This window comes from Chionomys nivalis, chromosome 7 (assembly GCF_950005125.1).
Source record: "Chionomys nivalis chromosome 7, mChiNiv1.1, whole genome shotgun sequence".
Lineage (NCBI taxonomy): Eukaryota > Metazoa > Chordata > Mammalia > Rodentia > Cricetidae > Chionomys > Chionomys nivalis.
In genome coordinates this window covers 19,191,349-19,206,406 of record NC_080092.1, presented here as the reverse complement: position 1 = coordinate 19,206,406, position 15,058 = coordinate 19,191,349, and the positions used below count along the sequence as shown (strand labels likewise).

Here is a 15,058-nt window from a genome sequence, read left to right as displayed (position 1 = left end):
ACCTAAGCAGTGCCGTGTGGCATCCTTCGAAGTTACCGCTCATCACTGGTTTCCCTCAAACCCCGAGTGCCCCTCACCCCCACACTCTGGCTGCTTGGAGGGTTTGCAAACGCCGGCGCTTACAGGCTATTCAGTAAATCGTGTCTATTGAGTCCGTGAGTGTATAAATGCCCTCCAAATGCTTCCAGTTTGGGAAGGCAAGGGATATTCATGCCTGTGAGCCTAGGCCAGCAGGCAGCACATCTCGTTGTCATTAAGAATAACCTGATGAAGGTGTCACGCTTCCAAGCCGTTCTCATGATCCCTTCCCAGCTTGTCCCTCAGACACAGCCTGTCATGTTCCAAACTGCAATATCCAGCATGTTTGTATGTCTCCCCAGGAAACTGTCGTCCCTTGGGGAGGAATCGTGTTCTAGACGCTTCTCTGGCTGCAGGGAATACTTGTTGAATGAATAAAGGAGTAATATACATATTCTTGTATATACTTACATTTATTCTGGTGCCTGGAGCGTGCCAGCCACTTAATTCCTGAAATGACAGTAACCCACCGCCCCCGAGCCCTGCATAGAGCAGCATTCTCCTCGTTCCCCTAGTGAGGAAACTGATGTCAAAATAGCAAAGTGTCAGTGCCTGCTGACTTCCTCTCCCTACGCCACACTCTTCTCCCAGAAACTGCTGTTAGTCACCCAGACTTAGCAGTCTGCGCCATGATCTGGTTCCTTCTCTTTTGGGTTGAATATCCCTGTCAGAAACACATGACCAGAACTGTTTCATATTTCAGGGGGAGGTTGTTTGTTTGTTTTGGGGTTTTTTGTTGTTGTTGTTGTTTTATTGGTTTAGGATATTTGTGTATATAATGAGATATGCTGGAGCTGGAATTGAAGTCTAAATAGGAAATTTGTTTGTTTCAGATATACCTTGTATTCCTAGCCTGAAGATAATTATAGAATATTTTAAGTAGCTTTGTGCATGAGGAAAAGGTACGGCATGGCATTTTGTACTGTGGCATCCTGTTGGTGCTCAGTCTTTGCGCTCAGGTTGGCATTAGAGCTGCCCATCCTGTAGAGGGAGAATGGGCTCTCAGGTGGGTTGAGGAGCCCCTAGGTCAGGGATCCCACTCCCCACTAGAGGCCTGCTTTACATGCTGGCTTCCAATACACCTGCCATCCGTTGATCCAGCCACTGCTATGTGAAGACAAAGGGGAAAGTGGGCGAGCTGAACCCCAAACCTGTCCTGAGCTCTTCTGAAGAGGGCTGGGTGGAACTCTTAAACGCCTAAGGAAGAGTAAGGTTAGCCTGCAGGGCTTCCTGTTCTGGCTGGATCGGAGGGTGCTGTCCTTGAACATGTTCTTTCTTGGTGAGGTAGGTCAGTGTGTACTGCTCTTCATTTTTCACTTAAGGAGTGCATTTGTGTGTTTCAAAGAAGGGTGCAGGAAAAGCTGCCACTCTTTGTCACCAACCCATCTTACCATGCACCTTCCTTCAGTAGCCACTTACATTTGTTATTCCTTAGCTGCTTGTTATTTCTTATTAAACACATGATCATCTGACCTTTTGTACCTCAGACATAGTGCAAATGTGTGTGTGTGTGTGTGTGTGTGTGTGTGTGTGTGGTTGGTTGGTTGGTTGGTTTTGCATCTGTATGAGCACCTATAATCCCAGAAAGTTGGGGTCGGGAGGATTAGTAATTCAAGGCCAGTCTCAACTACATAGAAACTTCTTGTACTATTATAAAGAAAGCCAAAAATGAAGGTTTCTGTTCATGGGTCGTTTAGTACATGATAGATGCCCACACGTGTGATTCCCAAGCCACGGGGTAAAATGTATCCATATTTTGCGAGATGCTGGCAAAGTCCTCCCATAAGGAATGTAAAACAACCTCTTTTGTAATTGCCTGTTCAGTGTTTTGCTCCTTGGGACTCTTAACTGCTAGGAAATGGGGCTGTGTAGGGACCCTCGTCGTCCTTAGTATTCAACCCAGAACCTAACCCAGCTCAGCGCAGGTGAAGTATCAACAATCAAAATTCAAATAACCAGTTTTTAAAAATGGGCCCCGTGTGAGTCTGGTAGCACACACCCGTAGTCCCAACTCTAGGGAGGTGGAGACAGAAGGATCAGAAGTTCAAAGTCATCTTGAGCTGTACAGCAAGTTTGAGGCCAGCCTCGGCCATGTGAAGAGTGTCAGAAGACATTAGATATATGCATTCATAGAGGCTGAACGTGGTGGTATGATGGCTGTAAAATTAGCACTCAAGAGGCTGAGTTCAGGACTAGGGTAGGTGACGAAGTGAATTCAGGGTCTCTTAAAAAGGGAGGGGATGGGGTGTATAAATGGGTATGGTTACATACCCCTAGTCCCAGCTACGTGAGGGGTTTGAGTTCACACGAGACCAGCCGGGGTAACATAGTGAAACCCTGTTAGGAAGCTCCACCCCTATCTCACAGAGGCTGCTGTTTTCCATGTTGTTTCTATTAGCTGCTATATTCATACGTTTCTCATTGTTTGTCCCTAACAGGGAGGCGCCCAGATCAGCCTGGCTGAGGTCTGCCGGTCTGGGGAGAGGTCAACACGCTGGTACAACCTCCTGAGCTACAAATACTTGAAGAAACAGTGCAGGGAACCCCAACCAGCGGGAGCTACAGGGCCTGACCACATGGTGAGTAGGCTAAGTGGGCACCCGATGAACCAGATCCCAGCTTGCAGTGGTAGAGGAGAGAAGCCCGGGGTAGGAGGAAACAGAAACGGGGAAGAGAGGGCCATCCAGGAACGGTCTTCCCTGAGTGGTCACGACCCAGTTCCTTGAGGGTTTTTATTTTCTTCTTCTATATTCTTCTGTGCCTTATATTGTTTCTCTGATTTAAAAAAAAAACAAAACAAAACAAAACAACAACAACAAAACTTGAAGTTTTTCCGAAGTGATGTGGAGGGCTAAATGAGTGGTTCGTGGTTCAGTGATGAGGCCAGGCTAACACAAGTGAGATCCGGGATAAAAGAAGTACAGAAGGAAGCAGGAGGCTGGGAGATTGAGACCATAGTTCTTTCTGGAGAACCTGAGACTGGAGGAAGTTTAAGGAAGGCTGTTCAGAATTGACCCTTTCCAGCTGGGCGATAGCACGTCACCTCTCTGAGCCTCCATTTTGTTTGTCTGTTTTGTTTTGTTTTGTGTCTAGTAAGGAGTCTGAGATAGGTTGTTGAGAAACTTTAAAGAAATGGATCTAGTGAGTGCTTCTTGCAAGGGCTGGGTAAATGGCAGCTGGCCTGTTTTGAGTTACTTGAAAATGTTTTCCTTGCTTTGGTTTGAAAATACGTTTTAGCGCTAATCATTGAAAACATCCCTACACCATCTCTGGCATGAGGAGGCAGAAACAGGAGGATTAAAAGTTTGAGGCCAGCCTGCTCTACAAAGCAGGTTCTAGGCCAACCAGGGTTATGCAAAGAGACCCTGTTTCTAAACCAAAACCAAAAAAGACATGCATCCAAAAAGTCGCCCCCAGCTCCTGGCTTCTCTCTGCAGAGCGTGATGGGCTGTGTGGTTCAGTGAGCTGCTATATGTGTGCAAACCACCTGCCATGGTCCTTGCTTACCTTTAGCTCTTTCTTTCCTTCCCCAAAGAACTCATTAGGAGTTTCCTAGTCTTGCAACCTCCACCCCGACCCCTGGCTGAGGACGGTGGTAAATTAACCATGTGACCAGAAAGCCATTGTCTTTGCTCAGATGTCAGGGGCTGTCTACTGAATACTGTTTGCTAGGCCACTCTTCTGAGCCTAGATCATCAGAAATAATCCCCGTGAAGACTTTCCTAGTGCTCGCTGGGAGAAAATGAGGGCTGGAGAGATTCGATAATTCTCTCAGGTCACACCCTCCTCCTCAGTAATGGCACCACTCAGTTCCTTCTCCTGGAAGCCCTCCACGTCTTCAGTCTCCCACTTGCCACTGGGTCCTTGTCCCCAGACACACAGCACACGGTGCTTACCTCTCTCTAGACCCTTACCGCACTGCTGTGTTCATGGGACACAAAGACTCTGGCAGACAGCTCTCTGTTCTCCTCCAATCAGAGCCCTAATGTTTCCCCTTCACTGCTAAGCTAATTCTGCTAAGTAGATCCACACACGGAGAGAGACGCAGACTGGCCGGTGAAACCAAAACAATAGTTCCCATGGGCCAGATGCTTGGCTGCTCCAACCTTCGGGCTTTACCCTGTGTTCTCTAGGAGGGGTACATGTCTGAGATGCTGGTAGGTAAGGTGGCACCCGGAGCCCCTGCTGACCTGGTGGCCTCTGTCTCTCAGGATACTGTGTCTGCCTTGCTGGAACAGACAGCTGTGGAGCTGGAGAAGAGGCAGGAGGGGAGAAGCGGCTCCCAGACCCTGGAGGGCAGCTGGTAAGTGGATGCACCCTCGGGGGTTAGTACGGAGATCCCTGACCTCAGGGCAGCCGAGCGAAGGTCCCGCTGGGAGCATCAAGGACCTGTGCTTACAGTCTCTGCAGGCAACAAGGCTCATTTGGCACAGTGGTACCTAAAACCCTTTCACAGTTTATGTTCCATAACTCTCCCATGCATTGTTCCTGCCTGATGTTATTGTTTGTTTTGGTGTGCTAACATGTATTTGGGCCAAAAAGAAAAAATAAAACTAGGCACGGTGGCTCACATCTATGATCCCAGCACTTGGGGTCACAGATTAGAAGGACTACTGTGAGTTCGAGGAAAGTCTAGGTTACAGAGAAAAAAAATATTAAACCCTACTATAGGTTTTAAATTTGAATCATTTGCTATAAATTGTGTATTGTACAGTGAGAATTGCACTTAGTTACTAGGAAGAGACGGAAGAAATGATAGGAATGAGAAAGACCTGGTCTGGGAATGTGGCTCACTGGTAAGATGTTTGCCAAGCACACACAAGGTCCTAAGTTCAATTCCCAGCATGACAAGAAGGAGGAAGAGGAAATTATTGAAATTGTCCCTGTGTTGCTTAAGAGCAGGAGGAAACAATCCAATCCCCAAGCTCCATGGTGTTACTGGAAACTCAGGCTCCTTCTCCCTCTCTGGTTTGCTGTCTTTACTGAGACCTCACCATTGAGGCAATCGTCCATCTGGAAGGATTAGAGATGAGTATGCTTGTGTATCTCACAGCCCAGAATTCTTCTTCAAGTCACATCCAGCAGCTTCCTCTTGCTTCTCCTTGGCTATCCCACTCCCCCTGTGAGGGAGACTGAGAAGTGAGCACTGTTGCTTAGCTGGGGAAATCAAGTTTCTGCCTCTGAAGCCAAGAGGCCGGAATGGATCTGAGTCAGGTGAACTCTCTCTGCCTTCGAGGGTAGGGAGCATCAAAACTGCTCGCTCAGCCAGCCGTCTCCCCATATTTGAAAGGAAGACAGAGTTGTCCAGCCATGCTGAAGATTTACTCCGGACAGGGAGGGAGGCTTTCTTGCTGAGCCAATCAGAATGTCTAGACAAGACGGGACACAGCGTTGCACTGTGTGGTTTGATGCGGCTGGATTCTTTCCCGTGGACAACAGGATAGCAGTACACACTTCAGCAGCCGTGACCTCTGCTAGGGTGTCAATCCTATCTCTGTACATCCCTCAGCAAGGTAGTTCTGCCTGTTTGTTGTTTGTTGTTGTTTGAGACAGGATCTCACTTGCTCTCCTGGATCTCATTCTGTAGACCAGGCTGGCCTTGAACTCTCAGAGACCCACCTGCCTCTGCCTTCCTGCTGGGATTAAAGGTATGCCACCATGCACTTTTACTTTTGAAAAAAATTGACACATAGTTAATTGTACTCATGCAGGCGACAGTATCATGTATAGGTAACTGTGCAGCGTGTCGTGGTCACAGAAGCTAATAGCTGACATATCTACTTCATAGACCAGTATTCTTTCAATTTGTGGGTTGTGACTCCTTTGGAGGTCAAATGTCCATTTCATAAAAGTCACCTCAGACCCTCAAAAAGCACATATATTTATATTACAATTCATAACAGTAACAAAATTCCAGTTTTGAAGTAGCAATGTAAACAGCTGTGTGGTTGGGGAGCCACCCCAAGATGAGGAACTGTACCAAAGGGTCACAGTGCTAGGAAGGCCAAGAGCCACTGTCAAAGAGCACCATGCAGACTCTGCTCTTCTGCCATTCTGTTGGCTAGTTCTGTTGTTTTGTCTCAGATGGGGTCTGGCCACGGAGCCCTGGCTAGCCTGACAGTCACCATGCAGACCAGGCTAGCCTCAAATTCGTGCATAATCCTCTAGCCCCAGCCTGCACTAGGTCCAGTTTCTTTTAGCCATTCTTTCACACATGTGCTCAGAACTGTAGCCAAAGTGTGCTGTGGCAAGGCAGACGTGTTCTCCTCTCTGAGTCACGTGATATTCGCCGCATGACCTCTCTTCCCCTCCTGACTCCAGCCTCATCTCTGTGAGGTCAACTTTTTTATTTCACAAATAAGGGAGACTGGGCAGTGTGTGTCTTTCTGCGCCTGGCTCCTTTCCCTTAGCCTAATGTCCTTCAGGTCCTTCTGTGCTGTCACAGGTGACAGCTACTATGGCTGACTCGCGTTCCGTATACACAGACAGTGATTGCTGGTAGACGCTTGGCTCCCCCTTATACCTTGGCTGCTGGGAACAGAATCGCAGTGCAGAGAGAGAGAGAGAGAGAGAGAGAGAGAGAGAGAGAGAGAGAGAGAGAGAGAGACCAGCCTTTCTATTGCAGTCACCAACCTAGAGGACACGCTCAATAACTCTTTTGTGTTACCATTGTTGTAATCCCAAATTCTGTAATTGCTCGTGGAGGGAGCCTTCCGTTCCAGTCTTTGACTCCAGGGGTCACCATATGTTTCCTGGTCAGGAACAGATGGCAGATACCATCTGCTGTGGCCACACAGCTTCCGCTATGTCTCCTCAAGTTGCCTCTACAGTGTGAACGCAGCGTGGGCCATGAGAAACCAGTGGCTACGTCTGTGTTCCATTGACACGCCATGTGTGGACACTGGAATTGACATTTCTTAGCATTTGTACCTGCCGCAATGATCACCGCCTTTGTTTGTTTGTTTGTTTGTTTATTTATTTTCAGTCATTTAAGAATGGGCTGAGGGTGTAGTTCAATTGGTACTTACTTGCCTAGCATGCACAAAGTCCTGGGTTCAATTCCCCAGCACTCCCTAAACCGGCTGTGATGCCACATTACCTGTGATTCCAGTCATTGTACTCTGGAGGTGGAGGCAGGGGAATCAGATTTCCAGGGGCTACATAGCGAGTGCAAGGCTAGCCTGGGATATTTTGAGACTCTGTCTCCACATGGAAATAAATATAAATGGAAAAGCATTTCTCAGCTTAAAATCCCCAGGGGGGAAAAACAAAACAAACAACAACAACCAGAAAGGAACACGGCAGCAGGCTGGATGGGGCCCGCTGGCGATAGTTGCTGACATGCACACTCCTCTTTAACCATCTTTCCGTGTGATGAAGAGCGTACCAGGCCCCTGGAATTCTGTATTCCTTTGTTTCTCAGTTGGTCACAGTGTCTATCTCCCTCTCCCTGTCCCTGGCAGCCCTGATACTGACAGTCACCCAGGCTCAGGTCTGATGCCAGAATCAGCCCAGGTCCCCTCTCCCCACAGCCTGGCATGAGATCAGTGGTTGCTACTGAATTCCAAGCTAGTGCTAAAACTTTTCAAACCGTCTCCTAGCAACCACCTCTGTTCTTGCTCCCCTTGTGGCCCCCTCTCTCCCCACCCCCTGCCATTCACACTTCCCAGATGCCAGCTTACAAAAAGGGCCAGGCCTCTCAGAGCTGCTTTGGTGGGGCGGCTCCATCTGCAGCCCCCTCCCCCAGGCCTGAAGGTGGCTTTTGATCGTCAGGCAGTCACTAGCTTCGGTGCACCTGCTCAGCCTCAGAGCCCAGTGGAGGTCTCCCAGAGACCAGCCCCCAGCACTCGGGCACTGACCTACAGTATTAAGGCCCAATGGATTTCAGCTACCCACCCCCCCCCTTTTTTTAAAACAAAAATATTTTGATGCCTCTACTGCAAGTATTAGAGGCACATTCCTCTCTCTTGGTCTGTTCTGTAACAACCCTGGCCTCAAATTCTCAGTTCCATCCTCTGCCTCCCAAGCACAGAGGACCTCCGCACCTCAGGAGAAAACTGCATTCATTCCACTGAAGGGTCACGAGCAAAACAAGACCCTGGTTATTAGGAAACATGGAGGAGCCAGTGAACTATCTCAGTATGCAAAGACACTTGCCACCAAGACTTGAGTGCACAGTAGAGGGAGAGAACCAACTCCTGAAAGTTGTCCTCTGACCTCTGACCCCCGACCCCCATGTGTACACCATGGCCTTCTCACGCCCTCACTCACCTGCATTCATCATACACTCGCAAGGGAGAGGCCCTGGTGTGTGTCTGTCTGGGGTGATGGCCACAGGCGGCACTGCTGTGTCCCTGAGCCTGAGCATGTCACCTGAACACACAAGGCAAAGTGTTCCTTGGGTAGGATTGTTATCCGGAAACACTGCCACCAACAATGACTAAAATACCCTAAAACTGGGGCTGGAAAGAGGGCTCAGTGGTTAAGAGCATTGCCTGCTCTTCCAAAGGTCCTGAGTTCAATTCCCAGCAACCACATGGTGGCTCACAACCATCTGTAATGAGATCTGGTGCCCTCTTCTGGCCTGCAGGCATATACACAGACAGAATATTGTATACATAATAAATAAATAAATAAACCCTAAAACTAAACTTACTCTCCAACACTTCACTGAACGACTATACTGACCTAGAAAATGTACATTTAGGGCTGGGGATATAGTGCTTGCCTAGCATGAAAGAGGTCCGGAGTTCAGTCTCCAGCACGGCTAAAATTGAAACTAGATGAAGTCCCTGTTTATGATTTGACAGATACTACTAACCGACCCGCTTACGAAGCGAGCATCGCTTGCTCACATCCTCGCTCTGCACGGGGACATGTCTGTTTTCCAGCCCTTCACCAACACGGGATAACATCAGCTGGCATTTTGTGTTGGTTGCTTTGTTTGCCGCTGCATTGGGTGAAGGATGCCATGTGTGTTTTGTTTCTCTGTACTGCTGAGATTTTGTGGGTTTTTTTTTTTTTTCCTGTCCTGGGACATTCCAATCAGATTTACAGTGAAATATCAGAGACTGGCCCAGCGGTCAAGCGCTCTGTTAGGCTAAGCCCCCTAGTTCCCCTGTGACAGTGGATGAGGCTATCAGCCTGCGTGCCTCACACTGAACCTGTGGGGTGAGCACGCCCTCCCTCAGTACTGCTGACTTTCTGAAGCAGCCCAGCAGGGCTGGTGAGTGAATCCTATAGATTGCTCTGTGTACACACAACTGTGGGTCTGTGTGTCTGGGGCTACAGAGGAGAACAAGACTCCCCTTATCGCAAGCTCCCTCACAGTGGAGAGGAGTCTCCATCGCAGGGCTGTGAAGAGAGATGGGGGTTGTCTCTCCCCTTTGGGGAACCCTCAGAGAGACGCTGCGTTTCCCCCACAGTGAGCCTCACAGATGATTCTGTGTCACATGCTCTGCTTTGGCTGGGATTCTGGTGGCTCAGCAGGGTGACAGTGTTTCACACAGGCCATGGCCTGGCTACAGTGAACATCTTCGAGAAGTCAAGATGTAAATTACACCCAACATGTGTAGTCCCTTAGCCTCACGAATCCTTCCAGCTCCTGGAACCCAGGGGACAGAGAGCAACAAGGCAGAGGCTGTTCAGGAAACAGTGCTGGGACAGTTAGCTATACGTATGGGAAAATTAATTTTTATTCTTATTTCCCCTCAATCAGAAATGAATCTGCTTTGAATCATAGAGCTAAAAACATCAAAACTGAAACGATAAAGCTTTAGCTGAGAATATAGGAAATTCCATTATCTGTGACACAGCTCAGTCGGAGAGCGGTTGCCTAAGTGTGCATAAGGTCCTGAATTTGATCCCCAGTATAGCCATGAACAAATAAATAATAAGCCGGGCGGTGGTGGCGCACGCCTTTAATCCCAGCACTCGGGAGGCAAAGGCAGGCGGATCTCTGGGAGTTCGAGGCCAGCCTGGTCTACAAGAGCTAGTTCTGGGACGGGCACCAAAGCTACAGAGAAACCCTGTCTCGAAAAACCAAAAAATAAAAAAATAAAAATATAAATAAATAAATAATAAATAAGTGTACAGGAAATGTTTTACAAAGGCTTCCTGGGACACAAAAAGCCCCAACTAGAGATGGAATAAGGCAGGCGTCAACCAGGAGTTCAGAGCAGCCTCAGCTACATGAAGCCCTGTCTCAAAAATAATAATTAAAAAAAAAATCCACAATAAGATGCAAGGCTGTTCCCAATGGAATGGCTGCCAGTCGCGCGTGTCGCCAGGGAGCTGGAACGCTCACTTGCTGTGTTGCTGCTGGAACTGTAGTGACGGAATGACTCCGGAGACTCACTCTGCCAGTTCTGTTAAAAGGCAAATGTATAGTCATTAATTCAGTAAATCCCTGAATTCTATGAGCTGAATTGTACACCCCTCCAAATTCTTAAAAAAAAGAAAAAAAGAAAAAAAAAGATTTATTTATTATGTATACGGTGTTCTGCTGTATGTGTGCCTGCAGGCCAGAAGAGGGCGCCAGATCTCACTACAGATGGTTGTGAGCCACCATGTGGTTACTGAGAACTGAACTCAGGACCTCTGTAAGAGCAACCAGTGATCTTACCTGCCGAGCCATCTCTCCAGCCCCCTCCAAATTCTTATGGTAAAACTGTACTGAGTGCCTGTACCTCAGAATGTGACTGGCTCAGGAGATGGGGCTTTGCAGAGGCAATTAAAGTAGGGCAGACCTGATCCAGCCTGATAGGTATCTTTATAAAAAGAGAGAATTGTGACACACACACAGAGACACCAAGCACTTATGGGAAAGATGAAGCACAGACAGCAGCAAGGAGCCACCTGCAAGCCACGGACAGGGACCTCAGGAGAAAGCTATGTACTGGAACGTCGGTCTTGGACGCCAGCCTCCAGAACTGTGGGAAATATAGTTCTGTGGTGTTTCACTTTGGTGGCCTCAACCAATAACACAACATCTAACAGAAGTGACCCCCTGGCTCCATAGCAAAGATTTGCCCCTGGGTTCATAGAAACGTCCGTCACGGTGACCGTTTGGTGAGATGGTTGCAGTTCGGAGCGCACGAATGGATGAAGTGCTAAACACACTACATCCTGGGGAATGCTACTCAGTAATAAAAGGGAAGTGAGCTACTGATGCCTGTAGGACCTGGATGAACTTCAAAAGCGTACTTACAGAAGCCGAAGATGCAGGAGCATGTACTGTTTGCTTATATGAAACTCAAGAGAAATCAAATTTGGTCTGTTACACCGGAAAGCTTCACTGGTAGCCACCAGGGAACAGCAGGGAGACTGAGTGGAAAGGGTAGCCCCTTTCTGATGTAGAATATTCTGGATCTTGATGCCCCCTTCTGGCTTCCATGGGGACTTCCATCCTTATGATGCACATTCAGACACACACACAGAAAGGAAGGTAGGAAGGTAGGAAGGGAGGGAGGGAGGGAGGGAGGGAGGGAGGGAGGGAGGGAGGGAGGGAGGGAAAGGAAAGGAAAGGAAAGGAAAAGAAAATTGGTTTTTTGGGGGTTCTAGAGGTGGCATCTGGGCCATCAGACACTCCAGGAATATACTGTGCTTCTGAGCCACAGCCCAGCCCTATACTGAGGTCCTTTTGATAAATACCCTTTCCATCATAAGTCTCAGGAACCCTGCCTGGATGCACTCTGGAGCAGGCGAGTGAAGGTGGAACGGTGTCTGGGGGACTGACCACAGCATTATGTCACCACAGGACGTACGAGGAAGAGACCAGCGAGAATGAAGCAGTAGCTGAGGAGGAGGAAGAGAGAGAGGAGGAGGAGGGAGAGGAAGAGGTCTTCGCTGAAAAGGTCTCCCCAGAGGTAGAGGAGTACCCAGCACTAAAGGTAAAAAGAACTGGTCTGGGGAAATAATATTTCATCACAATATCTATGTCTGGGCCATCAGAAAATGCTCTTAGCATCAGGGATAGCTCTCTAAGTGGATAGTGTGCCCAGAAGTGGCTGTTCCCTGCACTTTGAATCGTATTTGGAGACACGGTGCACCAGAAGGGACTGATGGGTCCCGATCTTTTCTTCTGCCCTTTGTGGCTTCCCTATTCCTCTAACCAGATCTCAAGCCTTGCAGTCACATGGTCTTAGTTCTGCCCCTCCCTGTGTAGTCTTGGGTGGATGACTTCATTCCCACCCAGCCTCCATTTCTTCATCTTTAAATTCACATGGGAACACGAGCCTTGCTCATAGGCCTGGAATAATGGAGATCTCTTTTCTCAGTGTCCACAGGATGCTGCAGCTAAGACACAAGGTGCTCTTTTTTTTTTTTTTTTTTTTTTTTTTTTGGTTTTTCGAGACAGGGTTTCTCTGTAGCTTTGGAGCCTGTCCTGGAACTAGCTCTTGTAGACCAGGCTGGCCTCGAACTCCCAGAGATCCACCTGCCTCTGCCTCCCGAGTGCTGGGATTAAAGGCGTGCGCCACCACCGCCCGGCACAAGGTGTTCTTGAACAGAGCCCTGGGACAGAGTCTCCTGAGCCTGGCCAAGGACTTTTTTTTCTGCCTTGTATACACCAAGGAGTGTCTCTGCAGTTTCTCCCACCAGGGGGCGCTCTTGCCACACTAGAGCAGGTACTGAGACAGTTCCTGCTAAGAGTTTCTGGGCTAAGTTAGCGTCTATGACCATCTTTTGCTGGTGACTGCTGTGTGCAGGTAGAGAACAGGATGGTCTGGGGTGGTGGTAGTGTTACTTTGCTCTTTTACTTTTTTGATTTGTGATGGCATCTCAATATATAACCTAGGCTGACCGTGAACTCAGTTTTCTTAGTGCCGGGATTATTAGCATGTACTACCATGCTTGGCTCTATCATAGTCTTATAACCAAAAGGAGGTTTGCTGGTTGCCTCCATAATCCCAGAAGAAAACATTCGAGTTATGACTAGGACCTTGAAGGTCTTGTTTGTAGCTTCAGTACGTGGGGTGGATGGTCAGCACGCCAGAACCTGAGTGCCACCATGGCTTACAGGAGCTGGTGCCTCCTCAAGCTCCCAGCAGTACATGCGGTAGAAGAGTGGGAATGGGAACTCTGGCCTGGGTTGCCTTTCTGGTAGGTTCAGCTGACTAAGCCAGCATGGTGAGAGCTCAAGAAGTTTGGCCTGTGGCCAAAAGTGAGGCACCAGAAGTAGGAGTTGCCAAGTAGACCAAGAGAGGGCCCAGAGACTCGGTGGACGCTCGTGTCAAGACTGACTTCTTCCTCAGGTGGACAGAGAGACCAATACCGAGAGCGTGGCCCCATCCCCCACAGTGGTGAGGCCCAAGGACCGGCGGGTGGGTGCCCCTTCCGCAGGGCCATTTCTTCGAGGGAACACCATCATCCGCTCCAAGACCTTCTCACCTGGACCCCAGAGCCAGTATGTGTGCCGGGTAAGCAAGCAATGGTGCCTTCCCCTTCCCTGGGAGCAGAGGGGCTCTGATCCGGCTCTGGATACAAATAGATGTCCCTCTCATAGCCTGCCTGACTCTCCCAGTGTGCTGTGGGCATCTCTGGTAGGTTTAACTCCGTGGACCTCAGTTTCCCTCATGTGGAGCACATGGACCCACTTCATGGGATACTTTTACTCTTCATTGATTGATTGATTGATATAAGAAACTAAGCTGCACGCGGGGCTTAGTGGGTACGAACCCTTGCTGGACAGTCATGTGAACTTGAGTTAGAATCCCCTAGCAGCATGTGAAAGCCAGACATGACCACATGGGCCTACTGCCTCAGCTTTAGCGCCCGGAAACACTTGGATCCCGGGACCTCGATACCAGTCAACCTAGCCATTGAACCTTTGGGTTCAATGAAAGGATTATGGTTTAAAAATCACAACCCAGCACAGCTGTGATCTCATCATCCAGGTGGCTAGGGCAGGAGGACCCAGAGTTTGAGAGTTCAAGGTCAGCCTGAGCTTACCTAGAGAAACTGTGTAAAAAGCAAACACTAGAAGCAACTTTATCAAGATATGTGCAGGATTTCCTTCACTTTTGGTTGTCCAATATTCTTTTTATATATATATATATTTATTTATTTATTATGTGTACAATATTCTGTCTGTGTGTATGTCTGTAAGGCCAGAAGAGGGCACCAGATCTCATTACAGATGGTTGTGAGCCACCATGTGGTTGCTGGGAATTGAACTCAGGACCTTTGGAAGAGCAGGCAATGCTCTTAACCGCTGAGCCATCTCTCCCCTCTTTTTTTTTTCTTTTTTTTTTTTTTGGTTTTTCGAGACAGGTTTCTCTATGGTTTTGGAGCCTGTCCTGGAACTAGCTCTTGTAGACCAGGCTGGCCTCGAACTCACAGAGATCCGCCTGCCTCTGCCTCCCGAGTGCTGGGATTAAAAGCGTGCGCCACCACCGCCCGGCCCTGTCCAGTATTCTTCCCTTTTCTTTAGTATAGATTTTTCAGTATGATCTGTTTGTTTTTGTTTTTTGAGACAAGGTTTCTCTGTGGTTTTGGAACTTATCCTGGAACTAGCTCTTGTAGACCAGGTTGGCCTCAAACTCACAGAGATCCACCTGCCTCTGCCTCCCAAGTGCTGGGATTAAAGGTGTGCGCCACCACCGCCCAGCCCGATTTTTTTTTTAAACAAACCAAAGATCCTAGAAGGATGTTTTTCATTTTTTTGATTGTTTCGTTTTGTTTTGCTTTTAATCCAACATCTATGAGTGTTTTGCCTGCCTGTGTATCTATACATCACATGCATGTCTGGGGCCTAGAGAGGCCAAAAGAAGGTGTCAGATCATCTGGGAATGGAGTCAGAGACAGTTGTGAGCTGTCACAAGGGTGCTGGGTGTCACCTGGGTCCTCTGTAAGAACAGCTAGTGCTCTTAACCACTGAACCATTTCTGCAGCCCCTAGACGGAGTTAAAATGCCAGCACTTTAGAATCTAAGGAGCCAAGACAATGAGAGTGGCCAGAGACTGAAACTGTGAAGAGGTTC

The 15,058-nt window shown here is 48.4% G+C and overlaps 1 protein-coding gene across 1 annotated transcript in view; it reads left to right on the top strand.

Moving 5' to 3' along the window:
* Wwc1 (WW and C2 domain containing 1) overlaps positions 1 to 15,058 on the top strand; it is a 153,875-nt gene that overhangs the window by 130,078 nt on the left and 8,739 nt on the right. Inside the window, exons 16-19 of the mRNA XM_057775790.1 lie at positions 2,517 to 2,657; positions 4,290 to 4,381; positions 11,837 to 11,969; positions 13,332 to 13,496. Coding sequence (XP_057631773.1) covers positions 2,517 to 2,657; positions 4,290 to 4,381; positions 11,837 to 11,969; positions 13,332 to 13,496 — 531 coding nt within the window. The remainder of the gene's footprint in view (positions 1 to 2,516; positions 2,658 to 4,289; positions 4,382 to 11,836; positions 11,970 to 13,331; positions 13,497 to 15,058) is intronic.